Below are 26,902 nucleotides of genomic sequence, written 5' to 3' on the forward strand. Positions count from 1 at the left end.
ATGAAGTTGTGTGAACACAGCAGATCAGATCAGCACAAGCTATTTCTACCCCAACCATTAGAAGGTATATCTCCCCAGACTTCCCTGCCCCTCTGACAAGAAAGACAACAGGAATCCTAAAGTGTCTACCACTTCTACAAAGGAAGGTATTGACTCCTACCTGCTGACGTTTGAAAGCCAAATAATCCAGATCTTCCAGCTCCTTCCCAAGCTTCTGGTAGGTTTTCTGAAGGTCAGATTTGTTGGAAACATTTTTAAGACACTCAAGTGTTCTTTGAAACTGAAAATGAAAAAAGAAAGCACATCATTAGGATAACAGCACATTTTTCTCAGTTTCCCAGATAGCTAACACAGAGAGTCAATAATGAGCCTCAGTTTTTCCTATCTATATCTATAATGTACAGATAACAAATGCTATATAATTATCTTTTGGTGAAATAATTAGGGACAATTATAAAGAGTTAATAACTGCATTCTAAGTACAAACAATGTTATTGCATAAATGATAAGCCTGTTAGTCCTCACTCTAACAAAAAAAGCATGCTTTTATTTAAAAAAAACTTCCATGTTTTAGGATACATTGCTGTTATTTTAAAGAAAAACATCATAATGAATGAATAATTCCAACTCATAACGAGGAAGCATTAAAAGAGCTTTAACATTCTAGTTAAGGGAAAAAAATCATATAAAGGTAGCTGCTTGAATGCTATTTTGCTGTAATGGAATGAGGTCTGACTTGCCTCTGTAGAAAATCTATGTAGAATAGGTCATCCAGCAAACTTCAGAAAAGAATATCTCTCAGAGACTATATTTTGAGAAGGAAAACTAATATTTTGATGATCAAAGCATATGTGACATGTTCAGCAAAACTTATTCATTCTATAACACAGATGAGTTATGAAGTCAGTTCTGCTGAATCAGAATGATCTTGTTCATTTTTAAATCAGATACTAGATAAATACAAAGGTGACAAATTACATAGATCACAGAATACTGTCTGCTACTAATAATTAATTAAGCAAAGGGAGCTCACAAGAAATTGAATTCCTGGTTTATTTTAGTAAATTAGAACACACTTTGTAGGGTTAGTGATTGAAAATGTCAAGTAATATAATTTGAAAGATGTTTGGGATTTGCTCTTTCCTTATGTCATTTATTTCCCATGTTCCGTGTTATTACATAGACTTCCACAGATAAAGACTTCACCATCTTAAACACACCAAAATTCCACTGTGACTATGATGCCATAAGACAGGATAATGAGATTTTATAGAATACATTTAAATTTCCAAGGAAATAAATTGACCCTTACTGTATATATCTATGGAATAAGTCATATTAAAATGGCATTCTATGAAATTAAATTCTCAATTTCATGAAAGCAACATGTTCATCTCAATCCAAGATGATAGAGGAAAAAGAAATAGAAAATAACACTACAGAACTAAGCCTCCATAGTAGAACAGCAAAATATAATCAATAAATAATCATTTATAACCTACTCTGCTCAAGGCACAATGAATATAAGATTTCCTACCCTAAAGGAATTTACAGATTAGAGGGGAAACTAGACATGAAACTTAGAAATGGGAAGGACACTGACATTTATTGAATGCCTATTTAGCCCCAGGTAGTTTGTGCTTTCCAAATTACTCCTCACAAGAATGACCAGAATTCTATTTCTATTCCCATCTACAAGTGAGTAAACTGGGACTCAGAAAGTTCGATTGAACAAGGGTTTTACTACAATGTCTATGCTTTTTCTACCCTACCATTAAATCTAACACAAGGCAAAGTAGTAAAGACAGTGCAAAACAGAGATAAAAGTAGCATGCAGTGAAAATTCAAAAAACCCAGTGAGCCTGATTGAGGGACAGAGGACAGATATAGAAGACATCAGGGAATCTGAATTGGACAACAAAGAATAGGCAGACTTTTCACAGTCTGAAAAAGTCTATCTAGAGTCTACCTATCAGTTTCAATATAGGGAAAACCTGATCATTTTCCCTCTCTTGTAACACAACAAACAAGTTCTTTTCAAAATAATTTATTAACCTTTATATTAAATATTTATCATGCTTTATAATCATTTCTGTGCCTTGCCCATTTCTTGTTCTCTTCTATGTTTAAATAAAAATAATTCCAGATCTAAGATTTTAAAGAATTTAAGTAATTTTATCTTTTAATTAATACAAGATATTTTACCAACTAATCCATTTAATTCTAAAGCATTTTTTATCCCTTGTACTTATTTCTTAGAGACTAAGAAATATTAGCTCTACTTCTTAAATATTTCTTCTTCACATTTCTCTTTGAGCTTTATATAACTCCAAATGAGAACTTTAGAGGAAATATGCTTCTAAGAGTTCAAAATAAGAAACATATACAAACACACACACACACACAAAAAAAAATACTTTCAGATAATTTACCATGGTCAAAGAAAAAAAGGAAGAAAATCCAATAATACATCATCATTGAGAGTATTTTAACTAAAGGTTGGAGTTTGCATAATGGGGAGATTTTAGCTTGAACTGTTTTGTTTATCAGGACTTATAGCTTTCATTTATTGATACTAAAGAGCTCAAAAACTACAATAATTCATTCATTTAAGTAGATTACTTTAACTTAAAATAACAAATAATTGACAAGGAGATGTCATACAAAATCTGCACTATAACTTTGAGTTAGATTCCTATTAAACACACCCCATCCAAAACTACCCACGTACACATTTGAAGTACTAAAGATAAAAGCAATAGTTTTCCTTTGCAGATGAAGCTGAAGCACAGATAGTAAAATGAAGATTGGTTGAAATATACAACTCCTAAAAGAAAATGTAGGGTCAATACTCCAGCATATAGGCAGAGGCAACAACTCTCAAAAGGACCCCTAAAGCTCAGGAAATAATGCCAAGAGTTAATAAATGGAATGGAATCAAATAAAAAGTTTCTGCACAGCAAAGTAAACAATCAAGACAGTGAAGAGGAGGGACAAGATGGCAGATTAGAGTGAGGCAGCATTTCTCCAAGTTTGGCTAACCAGAAATCAAGCAATGGGAATACTGCTTCTCCCTGAAGCTTAGAGTGAAAAATCCTGAGACTGGAGGGGAAGTCTGCCCTAGCTGAACCACAGACTTCAATTCATTAAACAGATCTAAAAAAAGGTTGCCCTGAGTTTATCTCTGTCAGCAGAGAGCCAACCCAGGAGCCACCTTGGAACTACAGTTTAGCAGCACAAGCAGGAACTGGAAACCCAGATCTGAGTTCACAGCTATGTCGCATGAAGACTTAACTGCGACTAATAAGCCCATGGGAAATCAGAAACTAAAAGCATTTTCCCAGGGGAAACACAAATTGGATATGCCAGAGAACTCGTCTCTCCCCAACCCTGTGAATCCTGAGGCTCTCAGGAGCTAACAAGGCTAGCTACAGTGAGTTAGGAAGTTGGAAGAGTGGGTATGGGGGCACATGGCTCTCAATTTGCCCAGCTAAGCAGTCCCAGCAACTGGCACCCAGTCTGGCACCCACTGAGTTCCCAGGACCCACCCAGACTGGCACCTGCTAGGTCCCAGGACCATCTCAGTCACTGGGGCCCTCCTTGGACTAGCACCCCACTGGGTCCCTGGGTCCCCAGTGCCCACCAGGTCTAGTACCAGTCCAGCATCTGCCCGAGCCCCCCACCCTCCATCCCCCAATGCTCTGGCCTCCCACCTAGCTCACCACTCTGCCTACTAGGCCCACAGCTTTGCCACAGGCCCATAACCCAACCTGCCAGGCCACCACTTCACTGCCAGTTCTGCCCATCTGCCCACAGCTTTTTGTGGCAAACAAGGCCCATCTCTTGGCCCTGATCCACCAGGCCCAGGCCACATAGGCCACCAGACATAACCACCCAATCATAGTCCAGCCTGCCTGGCCCACAACTTTGCAGCCAGGCGAACCTGACCCAGCAAGCCACTTCTCCCCTAGGCCCACCCAGCTTGAAGCTTTGCTGCTAGCCTGCCCAGTGTACACTGGCTAGGCCTGCCCAACAAGCCACTATACCACCTGGCCCAGCCAGCCACTTCACCACCCTGCCTACAACCCAACCAGCCCACACCAATCTCCCAAGAAGGGAAGTTGGGAAGTCTTAAACCCCAAACTTCTACTCAGTAAGCAACAAAATAAAAAGGTAGGACTCTTCCCAAGGCCCATCCTTCCATGCTTAGTTCATACCTCAAAAATAAATTAAAAGAATATATACTACAGAGCTATAGTAACAAAAAAGGCATAGCATTGACACAAAAACAGACTGGTAGACCAATGGAACAGAATAGAAGACACAGAGACACACCCACATAAATACAGTTATCTCATACTAGACAAAGGCACCATAAACATACATTGGACAAAAGATAGCCTCTTCAACAAATGATGCTGGGGAAACTGGGAATCCATATGTAATAAAATGAAATTAGACCCCTATCTCTCACCCTGCCCAAAAATCAACTCAAAGTGAATCAAGGATCTAGGCACTAGACCAGAGACCTTGTGCCTATTAGAAGAAAATGTAGGCCCAAATCTCTATCATGTTAGCTTAGGAAACAAATTCCTCAATAAGACTCCTAAAGTACAAGAAATCAAGAATCAATAAATGGTATTGTATCAAACTAAAAAGCTTCTTCACAGCAAAGGAAACAAGCAAGAACACAAAGAGAAAGCCTGCAGAACAGGAGAAAATCTTTGCCACCTGCACCTCAGATAGAGCATTAATCTCCTGGATATATAAAGAACTCAAAAAACTTAATACTAGAAAAACAAATAACCCAGTCAATAAATGGGCAAAGGAACCAAACAGACACTTCACAGAAGAAGAAATACAATTGATCAACATATATATGAAAAAATGTTCAACATCTCTAGCAATTAGAGAAATGTAAATTAAAATTACACTAAGATTCCATCTCACTCCAGTCAGAATGGCAATTATCAGGAATGCAGGTAACAATAAATGTTGGAGAGCATGTGGGGGAAAAAGTTCACTCGTATATTGCTGGTAGGACTGAAAACCTGGTATACCACTCTGGAAAGCAGTATGGAGATTCCTCAGAAAACTTGGAACAGAGCCACAATTTGACCCTATATACACAAAGGACTTAAAAATCAGCATACTACAGTGATGTGGTCACATCAATGTTTATAGCAGCTGAATTCACAATAGCTTAGGTGCCCTTCAACAGATGAATAGATAAAGAAAACGTAGTATATATACACAATGGAATATTGCTCAACCACAAGGAAGAACAAAATTTGCCAATAAATGGATGGACATGGAGACTATCATGCTAAGTGAAATTAGCCAATATCAAAAACCCAACAGCCAAATGTTCTGATTAGTGTATACACAGCAAGAGGGGAAGAGAAGTTCATTGTGTTAGATAAAGGGGAATGAAGGGTAGGATGGGGGGACAGGAATAGGAAAGACAGTAGAATGAATTGGACATAACTTTCCTATGTTCATATATGAATACACAACCAGTGAAATTTCACATCGTGTACAACTACAAGAATGATATCCTAATTAGAATAAATTATATTCCATGTATGTATAATATGTCCAAATATACTCTACTGTAGAGATTCAGACAATGGAAATATACGAGGAAGCATTCCTCTGGTGAGCAAATTCCCCGGGGGGTAACTGGCACTCTGTTTACCAGGCTTGGAATTCTGGGCAGTTTCTCCTAGAAGCTAGTAAGATAACCAATACAGTTGCAGTATCTAGTTTATGGTAATATCTTTCATGAAGAGGCTCTGTGCTAGAGTCTTATCAGCCTGGACCTTGATTTCAGACATTCAGCTCCTGGAAATAAAGGAACACCAAACAATAATGTAGTTATGGCACTAATGACCATGAAGTAACCTATTGATATAAATAAAGCTTGACAGTTTGGCCTCTCTGCCTCTGCATCTTGTCTCTGTGTCTCTTTTATTTTCCTTATACTCTACTGTCATGTATATTTAAAAAGAACAAATTTTAAAAGTAATGTGAAGACAGAACCCATAGAATGGGAGAAAAGTTTTGCTAGTTACTCTTCTGACAGAGGATTAATATGTGGAATATATAAAGAACTTTAAAAACTTAGCACCAAAAAAATAACCCAATTAATAAATTAATAAATACCAAGAGGAGCATGGAATAAGATATTTCAAGCTCTAAAAGAAAACAATTGCCAACCAAGATTGCTGTACTCAGCAAGCTCTCTTTAACATTCAAAGGGGAATTACAAACCTTCCATGATAAGGATTAACAAAAAGAATACTAAGCCAGCACTATACAGAATACTTAAAGATAAATTATACATAGAGAATCCCAAAAACAAATCCCAAACTCTCAAATGAATGACAATCAATAGAAGACAAACTAAATGAAAACCAAAACAGAATTAAATACAGCAAACCACAAGCACATAACCATAATAACACTGAATAGAAATGGTCACAACTCCCCAGTTAAAAAATGTAGATTAAGAGAATGGATTTTAAAAAATCCAACCATATGCTGTTTGCAAGAGACTCATCTCATAGGTAAGGACACTCACAGGCTGAAGGTAAAAGGAAGGAAAAAATATTTCATGCCAACAGACTTCAAAAATAAGGCAGGAGTAACAATTCTCATATATGACAAAACTGACTTCAAGAAAAAATTAATCAGAAGAGACAGGGCCATCACATCTTAGTAAAGGTGATACAACAAGAAGAAATAAATATAGTTAATACATGTATCCCAAATGTTAACACACCCAATTACATTTAAAAAATACTCATTGATATTAAATTCCAGATAATCCGAATATAATAATACTGAAATATTTCAGCGCACCCTTATCATGAATAGACAGGTCATCAAAGCATAAAATCAATAAAGATATATCCAATCCAAATAATAACATGAATCAAATGGACCTAATAGACATCTACATATTATTTCACCCCAAAACAGTTAAACTCACCTTCTTCTCAGCAGCTTATTGAACCTTCTTCAAAACAGACCATATTCTAGGTCATAATGTTCCTCTAAGTAAATACAAAAATGCTGATATAATCCAATGCATCATATTGGATCATAATGGAATGAAACTAGAAATCAACAGCAAGAAAAATAACAGAAACCACAAAAATATATGAAGATTAAACAATATACTTTTAAATGAAGAATAAATTAAAGAAGAAATGAGAGAAGAAATCAAGAAATTCTTAGAAACAAATGAAAACAAAGATACAACATATCAAATCTCTGTAATAGTATGAAAGCAGTACTAATTAAATTTTTTTTTGTACCAGGGATTGAATCTAGAGGCACTTAATCACAGGGCCACATCCCCAGCCCTTTTTCTTTTCTTTTTTTTTTTTCTTTTTTCTTTTTTTTTTGAATCAGAGCCTCACTAAGTTGCTCAGGCTGGCCATGAACTTGTGATACTCCTGCCTCAGCCTCCCAAGCCACTGAGATTATATATGTGCACCACCATTCCCTACCTAAGAAGAAAATTTATTACATTAAACACCTACATTAAAAATATAGAGAGATCCCAAATAAATAGCTTATGCTCCACCTCAAGGCCTTAGAAAAAGAACAAACTAACCCTAAAACCAGTAGAAGACAGAAAAAAGTAAAGATCAGAGCCAAAATTAATGAAAGTGAGAATAATGAAACAATACATAGGATCAATGCAACAAAAGTTAGTTTGTTTTTTATTTAACTAAGATTAGTTAGCCAAATGAACCAAAAGAAAGAAAGAGGACCCAAACAACAAAATTGGACATGACAAAGGAGATATTACCACAGACAATTCCGAAATCAAGAAGATCATTAGAAACTATTTAAAAAATTTATATTCCAATAAACAGTAAAATCTTGAAGACATTGACTATATGTAGATACTTATGACCTGCCCAAATTGAATCAGGAAGATATAGAAAACATAAACAGACCAATGAAATTGAAACAACAATCAAAAACCTAACAATGAAGAAAAGTCCAAGACCAGATGGATTCTCAGTTGAGTTTTATCAGACATTTACTGAAGAAATAACACAAGTCTTCCTCAATTTATTCCATAAAATTGAAAGAGAGAGAATACTCCCAAATACATTCTGTGAAGCTACTATAACCCTGATACCAAACCAGAAAAAGATACATGTAGGAAAGAAAACTACAGACCAATATCCCTGATGAACATTGATGCAAAAATTCTCAATAAAATATTAGTAAACTGCATTTAAAAATTTATTAGGAATCCTACATCACATGGAGAATAAACAATATGCTACTGAATGAACAAAGGGTTACAGAAGACATCAAAGAGGAAATTAAAATAATCTTAGAGGTAAATGAAAACCCAGACACAACATATCAAAATCTCTGGGACACTATGAAAGCAGTACTAAGAGGAAAATTCATTGCATGGAGTTCATTCCTTAAAAGAAGAAAAAGCCAACAAATAAATGACCTCACACTACATCTCAAAGCCCTACAAAAAGAAGAACAAATCATCAGCAAAAGCAGTAGAAGGCAAGAAATAATTAAAATCAGACCATGAGAAGAAGACTACCACTAAATATGGAAGAGAGGTGGGAGGGAAAAAGAGGGAGAAGGGGAGTTGCACAGAAGATGGAAGGAGAACCTCATTGTTATACAGAATACATATACGATCTTATAATGAGAAAAAGAAAAAAAAGCATGTCACATTAGTTTGGATAGAGAGAAAAGATGGGAGAGGAGGGGAGGGGTAGGGAGGATAGGAAGGGCAGCAGAATATAATAGACAATATGATTGATGTATGTACATTCCATGTATGTATTATGTGTCAAAATACATTCTGCTGTCATGTATGACTAAAAAAATAAAATAAAATAAAAATAAATCATATGGTTAAAAAAATGTATTAGGAAGATAATACACCATGATCAAGTAGGCTTCAATCCAGGGATTCAAGGCTGGTTCAACATATGCAAATTAATAAATGTAATTTATCACTTACATAGAATCAATAATAACAAGAATCATATAATCATATAAGTAGATGCTGAAAAGGCCTTTGATAAAATATAGCAACTATTCATGTTAAAAATATCAGAGAAACTAGGGATAGGAGGAACTTACCTATCTATAAGGTAAGATATTATAAAGGCAATATACAAACAACTGGAAGCTTTTCCTTTAAAATAAGGGGCAAGGCAAGGATATCCACTCTCACCATTTCTATTCAATATAGTTCTTAAAACTCTAGCCAAGCAATCAGGCAACAGAAGGAAATTAAATGAATAAACACCAGAAAGAGAAAAAGAAAAAAGAAGTCAAATTACTACTCTTTATTAATGACATGATCCTATATCTAGAAGACCTAAAAATTCCACCAGAAGACTTATAAAGCTGATAAATGAAATTTAGCAAATAGCAGGATACAAGGTCAACACTTATAAATCAATAGCTTTCCTACACTCCAACAGTGATTCAGTTGAGAAATAAATAGGAAAAAAACATCCCTTTCACAATAACCTCAAAAACTAAAAATAATTTATCTGGGCATTAAATTCTGGGCAAGGAAGTGAATAGCTCTACAATGAAAACTATAGAACATTAAAGAAAGAGAGAAGACCTCAGAAAATGGAAAGACTTCCCATGTTCTTGGACAGGCAGAATTAATATTGTCAAAATGGCCATACTACCAAAAGCAATATACACATTCAATGCAATCACCATCAAAATACCAATGACATTCTTTACAGAACTAGGAAAAAACAGTCCTTAAATTCATTTGGAAGAATAAAAGACCTAGAATAGACAAAGCAATTCTGAACAAGAAAAGTAATGTAAGAGGGATCACAATACCCAATCTCAAATTGTATTACAGAGCTATAGTAATAATAACAGCATGATACTAACATTAAAATAGACATGAAGACCAATAGAATAGAATAGAAGATATTGAGATAAACCCAGATAATTATAGCTATCTCATTCTTGATAAAAGTGCCAAAAATATATGTTGGAGAAAAGACAACATTTTCAACAATTGGTGCTAGGAAAGCTGGATTTTCATATGCAGAAGAATTAAATTAGATTCCTGTATTTTATCTTGTACAAAAGTCAATTTAAATGAATCAAAGACCAGAAATTAAACCAAAACTATGCAACTGTTAGAAGTCAACACTCCATCGTATAGGTTCCGGCACTGACTTCCTTAACAAGACCCCCTGAAGCTCAAGAAATAAAACCAAGAACCAATAAGTGGGATGCTATCTTCTGCACAGCAAAAGAATTGATTAAGATAGTGAAGAGAGAGCATATAGAATGGAAAAAAATCTTTGCCAGCCACTCCTCTGTCAAGGATTAATATCCAGAATATACAAAGAACTCAAAAAACGTAATGCCTAAAAAAAAAAAAAACAATTAATAAATGGGCCAAAGACCTAAGTAGAATTTTTTTAAAAGGAAATACAAATGGCCAACAAATATTTTAAAAACTGTTCGCCATCTCTAGCAATCAGGGAAATCCAAATCAAACACTAAGATTGCATCTCACCCCAGTTAGAATGGCAATTATCAAGAATACAAATAAGAATAAATACTAGTGTAGATGTGCAGGAAATGGTATACTTATACGTTGCTAATGGGACTGCAAATTATACGACCACTATGGAAAACAGTATGTAGACTCCTCAAAACAAAAAAAACAAAAAACAGAATAAAACTACCATATGATTCACCTGTCCCACTCCTCAGTATTTATCCAAAAGAACTAACATCAGCATACTATAGTAATACAGCCACTTCAGTGTTTATAGCAGCACAATTCATAATAGCCAAATTATGGAATCAACCCAGATGTCCATCAACAGATGAATGGATTAAGAAAATGTAGCAGATATACACATGGAGTTGTACTTGGCAGTAAAGAAGAATAAAATAATGGCATTTACTAGCAAATGGATGGAAATGGAGAAAATCATGCTAAGTGAAATAAGCCAGACTCAGAAAACCAAGAGCTGAATGTTTCTCTCATACGTGGAAGCTAGAGCAAAATAAGGAAAAGTAAATGACGGGGCAGGAGATTGTCTATTATATAGATATATGGTAGATCTGTAGATAAGAAGAAGGAGAATGACAGGGACAGAGGAAAGAAGGAAAAGGGGTAGAAATATGTAATGAATTAAATAATAGCATGTTATACACATATATATAAATGTACCAAGAATAATTTTACCCATATATACATTTATATGTAGAAATGCCAATCAAAACTAAATAAATAAAGGGGTGAAAGGAAAATCAATAGAGGAGAGGGAAAAGGGAGGAGAAAATGAAAATTGAAATCAAATTCCTTGAATGTATTGTTTTGTAAAATAAATCCAAATACTCTACATAATTATAATGCCCTAATTTAAAAAAACTAAAACAATACAAACAATATACCAATTTAAGAAAAACTATAAATAAATTACAGAAATATCAGTAGAGGAGAGGGAAGGGAACAGGGAGAAGGAGGAGGAAATGGAAAGGGGAATTACTGGGGACTAAATTATAGCAAAGTATATTCTGTGCTTTTCTAATTATGTCAAAATGAATCCTAATAGTATATGTAACCAAAAAGAATCAATAAAAAAGAAACTTGATCAAATTCACACAACAAAAAAATACAAAAATAAATAAGAAATGCTAGAGAGAATGTAGAGAAAAAGGAAGACTTTTACACTTTTGGTGAGACTATAAATCAGTACAACCACTTTAAAAATCAGTACAGAAATTCCTCAAAAGACTAGGAATTGAATCACCATATGACCCAGCTATACCACTCCTTCATAGTTATCCTACTATAGCAAAAAATCATACTATAGTAGTACATGGATACCCATGTTTATAGCAGCACAATTCATAATAGCCAAACTATGGAACCAGCCTAGGTATCCATCAATAGACGAATGGATAAAGAAAGTGTGGTATATGTACACAATGGAGTTTTATTCGGCCATAAAGAAAAATTAAATTTGGCACTTGGAGGAAAATGGATATAACCTGAGATCATTATGTTAAGCAAAATAAACCAAACTCAGAAGGTCAAGGGTTGTATGTTTTCTCCCATATGTGGGAAGCTGGGGAGGAAGAATGAAAAGTAAAGTGGAGGTGGTCACATAAAAAAGCAAAGGGAGATCAGTAGAGACAAGGGATGGGTGAGGGAGCTGGGGCGATGGCAAATGGGGAAAGAAGGGGAGTGCTGGGGAGTGATATTGACCAAATTACATTGTTATATTGTGTGCATATATTAATATGTAACAACAAAGCCCACTATTATGTATGACTATAATGCATCAATTTAAAAAATGTGGAGAAAAAAATAAACTAGTTAAGCTGAGCCCTAGACATTACAGAAATTTGATATTGACTTGGTTTGAGAATTTTTCTTTCCAATAGGACACTGTGTTTACTCATTGAAACAGATCCCTCAGATTTTCTATAGTTCAGTGCTTTGCAATTTCATTATATTGATTATTTCTCAAAATAAATGCTCTCCTAGTTGGAGATAAGTTGGTAAAGGAAGCACAATTAATTGAAGAGATTTTAATATTCCTGGAACTTAAACTGTTCAGTTTTGAATGGGGAATTTAAAAATGAGCCAAGAGCCAAAAAAATAATAATAATTTGTTTAGCTTTGAATTTATCCTGTGTTAATTTTTTAAATTTATTATAAACCAAATTCAAACTTTTTTAAAAAGCCCAGTAAATCAATCTAAATCAAAAATTAAAGTAGGTATATTCCAAAATTATTGAAACTGAATATTAAAAAGGTATCTGAATGGAGAAACAAACCCGTTTCTGTCCTGTTTGACTATCTTATTATATTTCACAGGGCAGACAAGAATGAAAAGACATTAACAATATCCCTAAGCCCAACACCCACAGTAAAAGTTAGCATTGTAAACACTCCCAAAGTGTTTTCTCATCAAGTTCTTCCCGTTCAGAAACAATATGCACCCACCAAATAAAAACAATGGAGGCAGTGATTGCTTATGTCCCATTAAAATAACTGAAAATCTGTTGTATAAGAAAGATTTTTAAAAATAAAAATAAAAAAGGTTAACAGGGCAATGTGTACTAGGACTCAGAATTCCCTCTTCTCAAATACTTTTTTAAAAATTTTTCCTAACAATACATATTTAAATAAATCTAAGTCAATGATCTCTAAAAACTATATATTCAATCAATTCTTGAAAATTATATAGATTAATGGAGTAATTTGAGAAGGAAGTCAAGAAGAAATCAGCTGAAATAGCAGGAAAACTGCAGTCAGGGCTCTGGCAAGTAAAGTATCCCAAGCCCTCACTGCCAATGTCCTGACTTCTTTCTGCAGTCAGATCAATTGATTCAAACAACTCCACAGCTCCAGCAACCTACTAATTCCCCTAATGAAAAAATATCAAGCATTTCTCCGAAACAAGAGCCAGCTCAGTAGTTGTCATTTTTTCATTTTTAATATTTTATACATTTATACAAGGTGCCAGACGCTACCTGTAGCATGAAAAGAAATCCTAGACTCTATGTTGTGGTTTTAAATGAGTATTCAGCAAGTGCTTGATTAAAAATACTAGATCACCACATGTGATCTCAGTGTCCCTAAATGCCAGTTCGAAACAATACCAAAAGATTCTAGAGATTAAAGCATTGAGGAAATCGTCAAAATGATACTGTATTAATGCTCTATAAATATTAATGTTTAAAGTAAAAAGAAAATGTTTTAGCATAAGAAACAAATAATCTGACTTACTTATTTAAATATGGTAACCACAAAGCAATCAAACATAAAATATTACAGGAAATAATATTTAATTTTTTGGAACTTAATCCATTGACTTTCCCAATATTTTCCAAATAAACTTATAAGATGATTATGCCACTGATTAAGTTTACATTTGAGTCAGAAAATTAAAACACATTCATATCTTAAATGTGTTTTTGCTGGAAGGAATGATTACAAATGTTAAAAATAATGAAATCAGAAATAGTTCCATATAGAGCAATAGTCTCCAGGATATATAAACAAATCAAAAAACTTAACACCAAAAACCAAAAAAAAAAAAAAAAAAAATCAATCAATAAATGGGCTAAGGAACTGAACAGACACTTCCCAGAAGAAGAAATACAATCAATCAACAAACATATGGAAAAATGTTCATCATCTCTAGCAATTAGACAAATGCAAATCAAAACTGCTCTTAGATTTCATCTTGCTCCAGTCAGAATGGCAATTATCAAGAATACAAGCAATAATAAGTGTGGGTGAGGATGTGGGGAAAAGGTACACTCATACATTCTTGGTGGGGCTGCAAATTGGTGCAACCACTCTGGAAAGCAGAATAGAGATTCCTCAGAAAACTTGGAATGGAACTACCATTTGATCCAGCTATCCCACTTCCCAGTTTAAAGTAAAAAGAAAACCCTTTTCCCAAAAGGACTTAAAATCTTCATACTACAGTGATACAGCCACATCAATGTTTATAGCACCTCAATTCACAATAGCTAAACTATGGAACCAACCTAGATGCCCTTCAACAGAAGAAAGAAAATGTGGTACATATCAGCCTTAAAGAAGAATGAAATTATGGCATTTGCAGGTAAATGGATGGAACCAGAGAATATCATGCTAAGTGAAATAAGCCAATCCCAAAAAACCAAAGGCTTAATGTTTTCTCTGATAAGTGGATGCTGTTCTACAGTGGGGGAGGAGGGGGATGAAGGAATTTTGGATTGTGCAGAGAGGAGTGAAGGAAGGGGTGGGGCTGTGGGAATTGGAAGGACAATAGAATGAGATAGAAATTATCAGACATTATTACCCTATATACATGTATGATTACACTACTGGTGTGACTCTGTATCATGTACAGCCAGAAGAATGAGAAGTTGTGCTCCATTTGTGTACAATGTGTCAAAATGCATTCTACTGTCATGTAAAACTAACTAGAACAAGTTTTTTTTAAAAGAAATAGTTCTACATAGATGAAGACACATTGGTCCTAAAGTTTGAAGTATGCATCCTTACTATGCCATTAAATAACTGCATAATTGAATAAGTCACTACCACTCCACTGCTTGATTATGTTATCCATAACATAGAACAATTTGTCTTCACCTATCTACTTACAAGGTTGTGAAATCAGTTGAAGAATATTTACCAATGGACAACATACTAGACATGTGTGAAACAGGAAAACAAAAGATTTAGAATTTACAATCTAGTTTTATGGCAATTTTATCAATTTAAAAGTTCCAATTTAAAAGTTTAAAAGAGGCCACTATCATTAAATTCATGAGATCTTTCAGTAGTGAATAAGGACTGAAAAAAATATTCACTCAATATTGTTTATTGAGCATCATCTCAATGAAGGGTACTAAGCTAGACACTTGTGAGAAATAGATACCTTCATTTAGAGTTAAACTGTTAAAAATGATTTATCAATATTTTTCCTAATATCAAATCTGTAGAGTATGGCAACCGGAAGTGACAACAAATTGGAACAAGGTCCATTAGGAGAAAATGATAGAAATTAGATTATGGTTATGATATATAACTCTGTAAATACACTCAAAATCAGTGAATGGTACATTTAAAATTAGTTAATTTTGTGATATGTAAATCATACTTTAATAAAGCTGTTTTAAAGAAGATCTCCTCATAGTACTTTATTAATGAGAAAGTATAGGTACATAAGATAGAGTGAATAGACATTAGACAATTCATTTCTTTTGAGGCAAACTGGAACAAATTCTTGAGTCTTCATTCAGTGAGCTTTTCACCAAACCAGAAGCCCTCAAAGATTTAAGTTTGTATCTTATATATAAACTTTCCCAGGTAACATCACACAAATTTGCTGCTTCTCCTAATGCATATTTCTTGAGGAAGGCTTATCTTAATTGCTCTCCTGAGCTCCAAGCTTATCATTCAGGATCTACTATCTCTCATAGGAGCCTCAAATCCAGTATGTCTAAAACCCATAAATTTTTTCTCTTCTACATAAACAGAAAATTGACATCTCAATGACCAATCAGAATCCTAGAAGTCTTCTTGGGATGCTTCTTCCCTCCCTCTAAAAGGATTCTAATCACTTTCCAATTTGCAGACTATACTTCTTTCTTTATACTTTCTTTCTCTAATTCATTCTCTACTTCACTCCATCATTTCATAGCCAGATGACTGCATCAGCCACATCACTGGCCTCTGCCTCAGTAACAGTCCTAAAATGGAAATCTGTTCATATCATTTTCCCATTTAAAATTCTTTAACAGCTGGATGTAGTGGTGCACACCTGAAATCCTAGCAATTTGGGAGATTGAAACAGGAGGATCACAAGTTCAAGGTCAGCCTCGGTAACTTAGCAAGACCCTGTCTCAAAAATAAGAAGTGCTAAAGATGTGGCTCAGTGATAGAATGTACCTGGTTTCAATCCCCAGTACTGGAAAAAAAATTCTTTAATGATTCTCCCTTAGCTTTAAGACTGTAGCTCAAATATTTTAGTTTAGCACATTGGCCTTTCTTTTTATTTTTTACTTGGTACATTAGAATTACGCAAAACAGTGGATTTCATTGTGATATATTCATACATGCACAAAACATAATATGGTCAATTTCAATCCCCAGTACCTTCTCTTTCACTTCTCTCCTCCCTCCCCAAATTCCCATCCTCTAATCTACTAGTCTCCTTTCTACCTTGTGAAGTCCCTGTTATTGTTTTGTTGTTTTCCCTTTTCCTCATTAGCTTCCACATATGAGAGAAATTTTACCACCTTTGCCTTTCCAAGTTTGTCTTATCTCACTTAACAATATTTGTTCTCAAGTTCCATCCATTTTCCTGCAAGTTACATGATTTCACTCTTCTTTATGGCAGAGTAAAATTCCATTGTGTACACATATCACATTTTCTTTACCTGTTCATTCATTTAGGCTATTTCTACTACTTGGCTATTGTGAATTGTGCTGTACGCACACCCGCAAGAACACACAAACACACTGAAATAGATTATTATATGGTAGGGTGTGTGTGTGTGTGTGTGTGTGCACGCGCGTGTGTGCATGTGCATGCACAAGCATGCATTTGTGTGCAAGTGTGTTTTATAGGTAACTACAGAATGTTTCTTTAGTAGGGCACTGTCTATACTGAGGAAAATGCCATAAGGCATAATCTGAAGTGGACACAGATATCCCACTGTCTTATGATACCCTACTATTCAGATGCACAAATTAGCAGAAGCCACATTTGGTGGTAGAGAAATAGCAAGTCTTTACCACATTCAAATGTACAGGAGTTTTTAGGGATGTGGAAGAGCAAAAGGTGGGTGGGGAGAAAAAAGGCAGAAGAGCAAAGAGATAAAGTTGCTAAAGTACTTCTAAAGTTTCTAACATCCAAATTGAAGCCATTTGGGATATTTTTGGAGGGAATTGTTCTCTTTATATATGAAAGTAGAGTGTATTTTAACATACATGGAACTTATGATATATTGTTACAACACAGAAACACCTCACTTCCATCTTTCCAAGTTCCTATATGGTTTGCTGTATTCATAGGCAATCATTATTGACAGAGAGAGAGATATCAAGGGGGAAAAAGTCCACTTCCAATTCTGGGTGAATATAATGCAGAATAGGAATAGAAAGTCAACCCATAAATGAAAGCATGACTTCAGTGGAAGCAAAAGCTTAGAGCCAGGGCTGGGGTTGTGGCTCAGCGGTAGACTCACACATTTGAGACCCTGGGTTCAATCCTCAGCACCACATAAAAATAAATAAGTGAAATAAAGGTATTGTGTCCAACTACAACCAAAAAATAAATATTTTTTTTAAAAAATCTTAGAGCCAGAGGTGACCCTGGATATATGAGTTCCCAGAGAATTCACAGAAATCTTGAAGAAGACATTATATTTGACAGGATATGGAATGAGGGTACAAACCAATTATATCTAGATATTAAAGGCAAAAAGATCCCAGCAGACAAGTGGTTTTTTTGACCATAAGTAAGTAGATTGTGAGTAACTGAAACATGAAGGGTTTTTTTTTTTTGGGGGGGGGGGCCGATACAAGCAAGCTGGCAATGGTCACTTAAAGCTCTTATTAGGTTATTAAGAGAAAGTCATGCCAAACTAACTTCATTTCCTTTGTAACTAGGATTACTAAACTGATAAATCCATGATGCCACAGACAATATATCTTGATTTCAAAAAGGCTTTTGGGAAAGAGCTTGAAGCTGAAATAAAGAAACATAGTTTATACAGTAGCCCAATAAAGGGAGCAAAAAGCTCATTTCAATAACTTTACTAAAAGTATATTAATATTTGATTGGTGTTAACACAAAGATAGATATGGCACTGTTGTCCATGTCATTAAATATTTTTATGAATAACTTGGTTAAAGAAATTTGATATTGACACCAGGCTAAGAGGAGATGACAAAATCAAAAGCTAAAAAAATCCTGAGGAACAGTAACAAAAATTCAAAATGGACAAAATTAGTTGGCAGAATGCTTGCATTGCATGCATAAGGCCCTGGGTTCAATCCCCACCACCACCACACAAAGAAAAAAGGCTAAAATTCAATAAATGTAACTGTGACATCTACCTTTTCATATTAAAAAAGATAAACTAGTATAATATGAGAAAGACCTGAATTAAGAGTAGTTTAAGTTCAGACTTGGCAGTATTATAACTCTCAAAATCAACATGAACCAACAGCATGACAAGGCTACTGTAATACTTAAGATAATGTTAGACATTAAACAGGGAGGAAATTATCAGAATATATTTTGGAATATTCACATCAAACAGTTTGTTTATATTTCAAAATGTTTTGATTTCTACATTTTATGTGAGTTACTTACAATCTAGAACATGCATAGAAAAACATTTCCAGAAGTGATTTGGAGAATTTCTATTCTTATAATGGCAAAGTAATAATTCAGTCCAATTCTAATGCTGAGGAAAATGAATAAGGTTTGATGAAAAATAAAATACTTCATCTTAACAACATCAGAGTTAATAAGATAGAAATTTCATGAGTGCAAAAAATGAAATGCTCAGCACACAATCAAATATAGCAATTCACATGAAAAGATAAGACAACATGAGCCGAAACCATGAGCAAACATCAAGAAGACCATAGCAGAACCAGACACCAGAAAGTCTGGACACTGGATCTTTCATACCTTAAGTATAAGAGAATCTGTTTATCATGTTCAAAAATAAAACAAAATAAAGATTCAAAATTTTGAAAAGAAACTAAAAATTATACCTGTGACATAGCCAATTTTTAAAATTATATAAAATTTCTAGAGTGTTCTGAGTCATCTAAAACTGTCATACAAGGCACATCCAAGGATCAATACATTTTTAACTTAGATAAGGAAGACATAGACAAACCCTAAGAGTGAAAATTATTTGAAAAATACATTTTCTGTTTCTTGTAATGTTGAATTAGTAATTCAGTCCAATTCTGCCACTGAGAAAAATGAATAAACTCTGGTTTAAGCAAAGACAAACAACTTTATTTGCTCTGGCAGTATTTCTCAGCAACTTTAATATGCTTATGTGCATTGAAAACTTTAGAGCAAATTTCTGTGTGTGATTCTGACCATAAAAAACAAAACTCTTATTCGTGTTCCATACTTACAAGATCAGTGCTAAAGAATACTTTTCAGGAAATGTTAGGCTAAATAATCTAATCTTAATCATCTCAAAAAACAAAAATAGGTATTTTAGCCAAACACTTGTGGTGCATGCCTATAATCCAGTGACTCGGGAGGCTGAGGCAGGAGGATTACAAGTTGGAGGACAGCCTCAGTATATAATATATATAGTAAGAACCCATCTCAAAATTTTAAAAAAATAAAATGAGTTGGGATGTGGCTCAGTGATAAAGTGCCTCTAGGTTCAATCCCCAGTACACCCCACCCCAAAAAAATAGCATCTTAATTCTACACAATACCTTAAAGGAAGTGAGTTGATAGCAATTCATGTATCAACGTTCCACAGGGATGCAATAATTATATGAGTGACTTAAAATTTAACACAAATTGTCTCCCTTTCCCTTTGAAAGATGCCACTTCACTTTTCACAGAAGAAGTATCATTTTGTGCTATACATACTTATAAGTTCCTTAAATGATCTATACCAAATACAGGTTCTGACAAGGCACCAGCAAGTGTGGTGGAAAATTCTTTGCAAACTTTTCTTCTGGACAGTATCATAAACTAAATAAATTAAGAAACTAAAGTTTTCTTCCTACTGAAACCATGCTGTTGAAATTATCTGACAAAATAAAACAAGCAGAATATCTTGCTTTTCTCCTAGTTAAAATGTATTTTTACTCATCTTCATTTATATATTTTCATAATGGATTACTTCAGACACCACAAACTACTATAAATAAGCACTAATTATCCTTGATCAAGAGGAGCTTCCAAAGTAGAATTCAATTACAAACTAAAATAAACTTTCAAACATTTTAAGAATAAAGATTTCTCTCACTCAAATTATTTATACTTCTCCATTTATTATATATCATTTCTTTTGTTATCATTTATTCATATTTATATGGGACATGATAATATAAGTGGCCAAAAGTCTAGAACTTTCTCTTAACCATTTCCTTATCAGCAAGTCATGCTCTATTCTTCAATTTCCCACTGTCTTTAGTACTAGCTTCTGGCTTTATTCTTTTGATGTATACATTAGCCTTCACAGCCCAAGTCAGTCAGTTTCTGATGTGTGAAATTAAGAATGAAGGTGAGGAAACGATGCACCTGGATTAATGCCAGCTTCAGGGAATGGAATTAGAAGTGAGAACAATGCCAAAGCAAACTAAGCCATCTTTTACTTACAGATGACACATGCTGCAAGAGACACATGACATCAATCATGTCCGCAAGGATAAGGAGTCTGGTAACTGCAGCCAACAAGGCACGAGCAGCTTGAACCACAGCCTCCCTTTTCGGGAGATAACAGGGGTCATCTGTAAATCTCTCAGCTGATACCTTCAGAGCTTCACCTGAAAAACACAGCCCAAAATAAGTTACACTTAAGTTTTATATGTATTTCAGCATTTATCAGCCAAACTAATTGCAAGTACATTCCATGACTAAGCATTATATTAAAATACTATCAGTTGATGCTAGGTCATTTTCTCTTAATAAACAAATTGAGGTTCAAATTGGTTTTGATAAATGCTCTGAAATTTAAGAAGCATGTCCCATCTTACTGCAAGAAAATTATGCTCAGTTGAGTAGATAACATCCAGTAAAAGTTGCTATCAACTTCTGCATTTGCTGAATCTTAATTGCTGTGAAAGATTTCATTACAAGACTTCAATCATAAACACTTCTGTCTATAAAAATAACTTAAATCTTCATCAAGTTACTTTTTAACTCAATGGATATTAGAAAAGAACTAGCCTTTAAAATGAAAGCAGCTCTCTAATAAAAGTTTAACTTAGGCTGATTTATTCTATACCAATATAGTCAATTGTATTCTAAATTTAATCACAGAAGTAATACTTCATAGTACATAATTGTCAGAGAAATGCCATGTCTACTACTTTTAAGGTCTTTTAGATTAAATTTTTTATTATAAATATAATGTGTATTCATTTGTTTTTAAGAGTTCCTAGTTCAGAAGGGTCTAAGATGAAAAAGAAAAAGTTTCCTTTTCCCTAATCAAGAAATATAATTCATAGAGAATTTCCATGTCTATTTTTTTAATTTTTAAACTTATTTTTATTATAAAAGTAATATGTGCCCATTTCTTTTACATAATATACCATATAAAGAGTATAAAGTAAAATTCTAAAATTCTCCATGTTAATTCCTAAAAAATCAACTATTCATTCATCCCTTTACCTAGAAATATTTCCATGAACATATAGCTTACATGTCTGTGTATATATATGTGTGAATATTTTATTTATGTATGTTTTAGGAAAATTTATATTGATTTGTTTTCCATAAAGAGATTTGATATCATAAGAAAACATTTATTTTACATATTATAAATGGAAAATATAATAGAGATATAAAAAATTTGCACAAGTGGTTGCATACTGTAGAAATTTTCTACAACTTGTTATTTTCACTTACTAGTTTATTTTCTTTTCACACTGGAATATAGGTGATCAGGCAGTAATATAATCCATCAATGAACAGTGTGGATTCAAGTCAGACTGTTTCAATGCCTCTGGACAAGTCACTTAACTTTTTTATGACTCATTTTCCTTTTTTGTAAATGGAGTAATAATAACAAAAAATATCTACGATTTTATGAGGAATAAATAAGAGCACTTGGCACTTAACAAACACTTGATTAGTGTCATAATTATTTTAAATGATTTATTGACATACTAAAATATGAATATTTTAGTTTTCACTTGTGAACTTCAACATAACAAATGGAATAAATTATTGTTAAGAAAAAAAAATATTGTTTCTTATCACAGACAAAACCTGTGAAGAGAGACTGGTACTGCCTCAACATGTTACAGTCTTTCATTTAGCTCTCTTAAGCAACTCCATGTTAGGAACTCAGATTCTGAAATCACATTCTTCTGAAATCACATTCTTATCCATCACTTCTTGTTCTAGGAACTTGGACACTTAAATATTTTCAGTGTCCTTATCTACATGGAAAAGATACAAAATATTACTGGTCTCACAGTGTTTCTGGGATATTTAGAAAATTCATATTTTATATTTAGCACTATATCTGAAGCAGAGAATGCATTCAACAAAGAGTAACCATTATTTCTCAGGAAATTTCTAGTAAAGATGGTAAATTTTTAAGAACAATAAATGGATGATCTTTGTGTGCTTCTCTGCAAGTCATAACTGCTGCTAGGAGACTGAAAAATTAAACTGACCTCCAAAATTTAGAGAGCAGATGTATTTCCACACACACACACAAAAATAAATAAAAAATAAAAAGATTATCTGTTCCTACTGTGACTCTGAATTGGAGAGTTATAATGGCCTTTTGTAGAATACTGTTTTTGATTTCACATACCAAAACTAAATATATATCAAAAAAGAATTATATATTTTTGACTCAAACAAATGTTAGGATATTGAACAACTGGGCTGAAGAACCATACTCAGAAAAAGATCATTTGAACAACTATTTTAGTCTTTGTTAAGGTAAAGCCAGTCAGGTAACACAGCTGGAAGGAGAAAAGTCACTCCCTGAAGTCATTAACATAGAGGCTGTGAGTTAACTTCCTATTATTGGATTTGTCCCCACTTACCACCCCCTGCTCCCATCTAAGTACTCCTAAGCCTTTTCAATTGGTTTTAGCTCATACTTCTGGGCCCAACTTAAAAATCACTTTGTCTGCAAAGCCTTAGACCCCCATTATTAAGGCATGTGGTACAGCAGGATTCTATGCTTCTGATCATAACACCTCATATCCATGTAATGAACAATTAGTATTAAAGTCTATCTTCTGTATCATAAGACTAGTAAAAGCAAGAGTTGCATTGGTCCTGTCATCAATGCAATATTCCCAGGATCTAGAATAGTGCCTGCTTTATCTTCTGTATTCAATATACTAGATTGTTGAATGAATATGTGAATCAGCATTATTCAACTTTTTTGACAACATGTATTATTCCTATATGACACATGACAACACCCTAGGCATCCAGGATATGGAGATTGGTACAAACCAATTTTGCAGCCCAAAAACTTCATAATCAAATGAGAGTCAACAAACTCGGATAGATACAATCTAAGGAGGGTGCTGGAGAGGCCTGTATAGATTACAAGACACAGAGAAGGACCTACCTCTGCCTGCATGTTAGAGGACAGAGGGATATTCTAAGAGCAAAATGTTTCAATTGCTGACAAAGAGCTAGTTTATTGATTATAGCCAGTTCACTGTCAAATTTTCTGTCAGAAGAAAATGGCTATTTTCCTAATTAAATAGAAAAAAAATTTTCTTAATTACATGTAGAGGATCTACAGTTTTTAAATAGCATTCCCAATCTTGCTTATCACACTTTAACTTTGAAGTTTAATGGTTAGTGTTATGGTTCAGATATTAGGTGCCCCTAAAAGATCATGGGTGAGATAATTCAAGAAAGTTCAGATTTAATAACCTAGTCAGTGCATTAATCCCCTGATAGGGATTAACTGGGTGGTAATTATAGACAGGTATGGTATGGCTGAAGGACTCAGATCCCTGGGTCATGCCTTTGGGATATTTTGCCCTTGTTGAGAAGAACTCTCCCTCTTCTGCTTCCTCTCCCTCCCTTCTCTCTACCCCACTCCTTCCTGGTGTCCTGTGCTTTCCTCTGCACAATGTTTCCACCATAATGTTCCACCTCACCTCAGCCCCAAGTAATGGAGTTGGCCAACTATGGACTGAGACCTCCAAAACCATGAGCCCCAAAATGAACTTTTCCTTCTCTACATTGTTCTTGTCAGGTCTTTTGGTAACCACAGAAAAAAAAATTGACTAAAACAATTAGGAGAATCCATTTTTTAAAATACATACAAATGACTACATTTTTCCTTCATAAATACCACCCCATTCATAAAAACAATTAACTAAAGGTCTTTAAAAATACCACAAAAGTTAGGCACAGAAAGCTTTTTTTCTACTGGACTCATTTGGCTCTTTCCTATAAAATCTGCTCTTTTAAATCTTAAAACAAAAATCAATTATGAAATCCCTGTTTAAATAAGGTGCAAAAGTATAAGCATATGAATATTTACAGAGTTATGTATCAAGCATATATAAGTGTAATATATAAAAATTTCTGAATATAAAAAGCTGATATATAAAATTATTATGTGATAGTATAAGTAAACCTCACAAGTACAAAAAGAAAGTTTTGACCAAATATGCACATTACAAAATATTCTTCACTTTACAATGATTCCTACATAGTATTTTACAAGTTCCTTTACTGCATTTAAAAATGATTCTACTTCTCAAAGTGATTATGTTGATTATGAACTTGAAAATCAAACAAAATATGGAATAAGCAAAACATCCAGAGGAGAAAGAAGAAAAACCATATTGAAGAGGAACAGGTATTAACGTTCAATATCCTCCAACTTTTGTAATTAAGATTGTGTTTATGGTTAAATTAAGATTTCTAGAATATGCCTCTGGTCATCCTTCTGAGAGTGTGTGTTTTAATATACACATGTAACAAGCACTAGTGACTACTAATTGATTCAATATATAATAACATACTGTGGTATAATGGGGTTCACAGATTGAAACTGGGCACTAAGGGTTTGGTTTTATTTGTTTTTAATTGGGAAACTGCCAATTTGAATTTGAAAGCTCCTAAGAGGTAGAAGCTTGAATATAACTTTGGAACAGACTATTCTTTTATTTAGCAGGAAAGAAAAAAAGACAACTTCAATTAGATCCTAACCTTACACAGATTTTTTTTTTTTAATATTCTCCTTTAAAAAGTCTGAGACAGTGTGGTCAAAGGAAGAAAACCTTATTATGGCACAGGAAAGATGGAAACTGCTGCTATGCAGACTCAGGTTTGGGTGCTACAAGAACATCAGCAGGTTTACCCAGAGTGAAAGTACATATGGTTGCCATTAAAAGATACTATGTTTTATTTGTTTTATTCAAACTTTCAGTGAATTCTCAATAAAAGTTATAATTTTCTTTCAACCAAGGCAGATTAATAAAAACCAGATTTCTTTTCCAAAATAAAAAAAAAGACAAAAATGTGAAAAAATGGTTATTAAATCGCTGAATGTCAGGCAGTGGAGGACAATAATCCCTGAGAATTGAAAAACAAACAGAATAAGCCTTTTGCCACAGTCTGGCTGGGTATAAAAATCACAAGCCACTCAAACAGGAACAAATTTTATTTTTGAAACTCCCGCCAATGCCCTGTAAGCTCCTGGGAAATATGCCGACCCACACACGCGGCATTCTCCGGGACACCAACAGGAAATCCCTCCTCCAGAATTCCCTCCTACCGCACTTCCCCAACTAATGGGAACTCTCCAGGAGTCCCTTAGCAGGCCGAGGTGGACAGCAGGGGTCTAATATCTATATGAATGCAGATTTTAACATAATCATATCATCTCAATGGCTTGCTGGCGTCACCTTTTAACCAACAATGCCATGCATCATACTACTTGGCTATGGCTCTTAACAGCCTTTTGCTAGCTTCAGCTTACTGCCAGGAGAGAATTTTCAGGCCACAATACAAGAAGGGAAACCACAGAAGAGCCTGACAAACTTTCTGAACTGAGAGGCAAAGTTAAGAATACTGGGGGATCAAAGCAACTAAAGTACACATTGTAGATATCCAATAGGAAAGGGGAGAACTCAGAAAATCTAAAGAGACTGCCACTTGAGTATTCTGTTGAAGAATAAGCATCCCATACTTGGGAAGAAACTAACCAAATCTGGAGCAAGAACCATCTAAGAAGATTTGAGGTAATAGCTAATATGGCATTCACAGAGAATTTAGAATAGCATTTGACCCACCACCACAATGGAAAACTCCATGACTTGTATATTAGGTAGAATATATTTTTAAACATATACATATAAATATATAAAATATAGTTTTTAATAATGGGGAATACTCAGCCTTAAACTGAGCATTGTCCCAGCCCCTCCTAACAAAGCAATTCAGAGAAAGCAAATTCCAACCTTCAAGACCAGCAGCAGACATGCATTGGGGAGAAGCTATGGCCAGATAAAGGCAAAAGGAGGCCATCATAATGACTTAACTAAAGTGGAAGGTCAAGACTAGCCAGCCATTAAACACTAAATCATTGGGAACTCTCAAATTCACGGGACTAATTATATAAAACTTAAAAATATAAATTTTTTTTATAAAACAAA

The 26,902-nt window shown here is 34.2% G+C and overlaps 1 protein-coding gene across 1 annotated transcript in view; it reads right to left on the reverse strand.

The window, feature by feature from the left end:
* The window catches only part of Ctnna3 (catenin alpha 3), a 1,643,966-nt gene that overhangs the window by 1,518,375 nt on the left and 98,689 nt on the right, over window positions 1–26,902 (reverse strand). The window contains exons 4-5 of the mRNA XM_076834267.1: window positions 20,901–21,067; window positions 161–280 (exon numbers count right to left, since the gene is read on the reverse strand). Of these exons, the coding sequence (XP_076690382.1) occupies window positions 161–280; window positions 20,901–21,067 (287 nt within the window). The remainder of the gene's footprint in view (window positions 1–160; window positions 281–20,900; window positions 21,068–26,902) is intronic.

The sequence above is a fragment of the Callospermophilus lateralis genome, chromosome 15, assembly GCF_048772815.1.
Source record: "Callospermophilus lateralis isolate mCalLat2 chromosome 15, mCalLat2.hap1, whole genome shotgun sequence".
Classification (NCBI taxonomy): Eukaryota; Metazoa; Chordata; class Mammalia; order Rodentia; family Sciuridae; genus Callospermophilus; species Callospermophilus lateralis.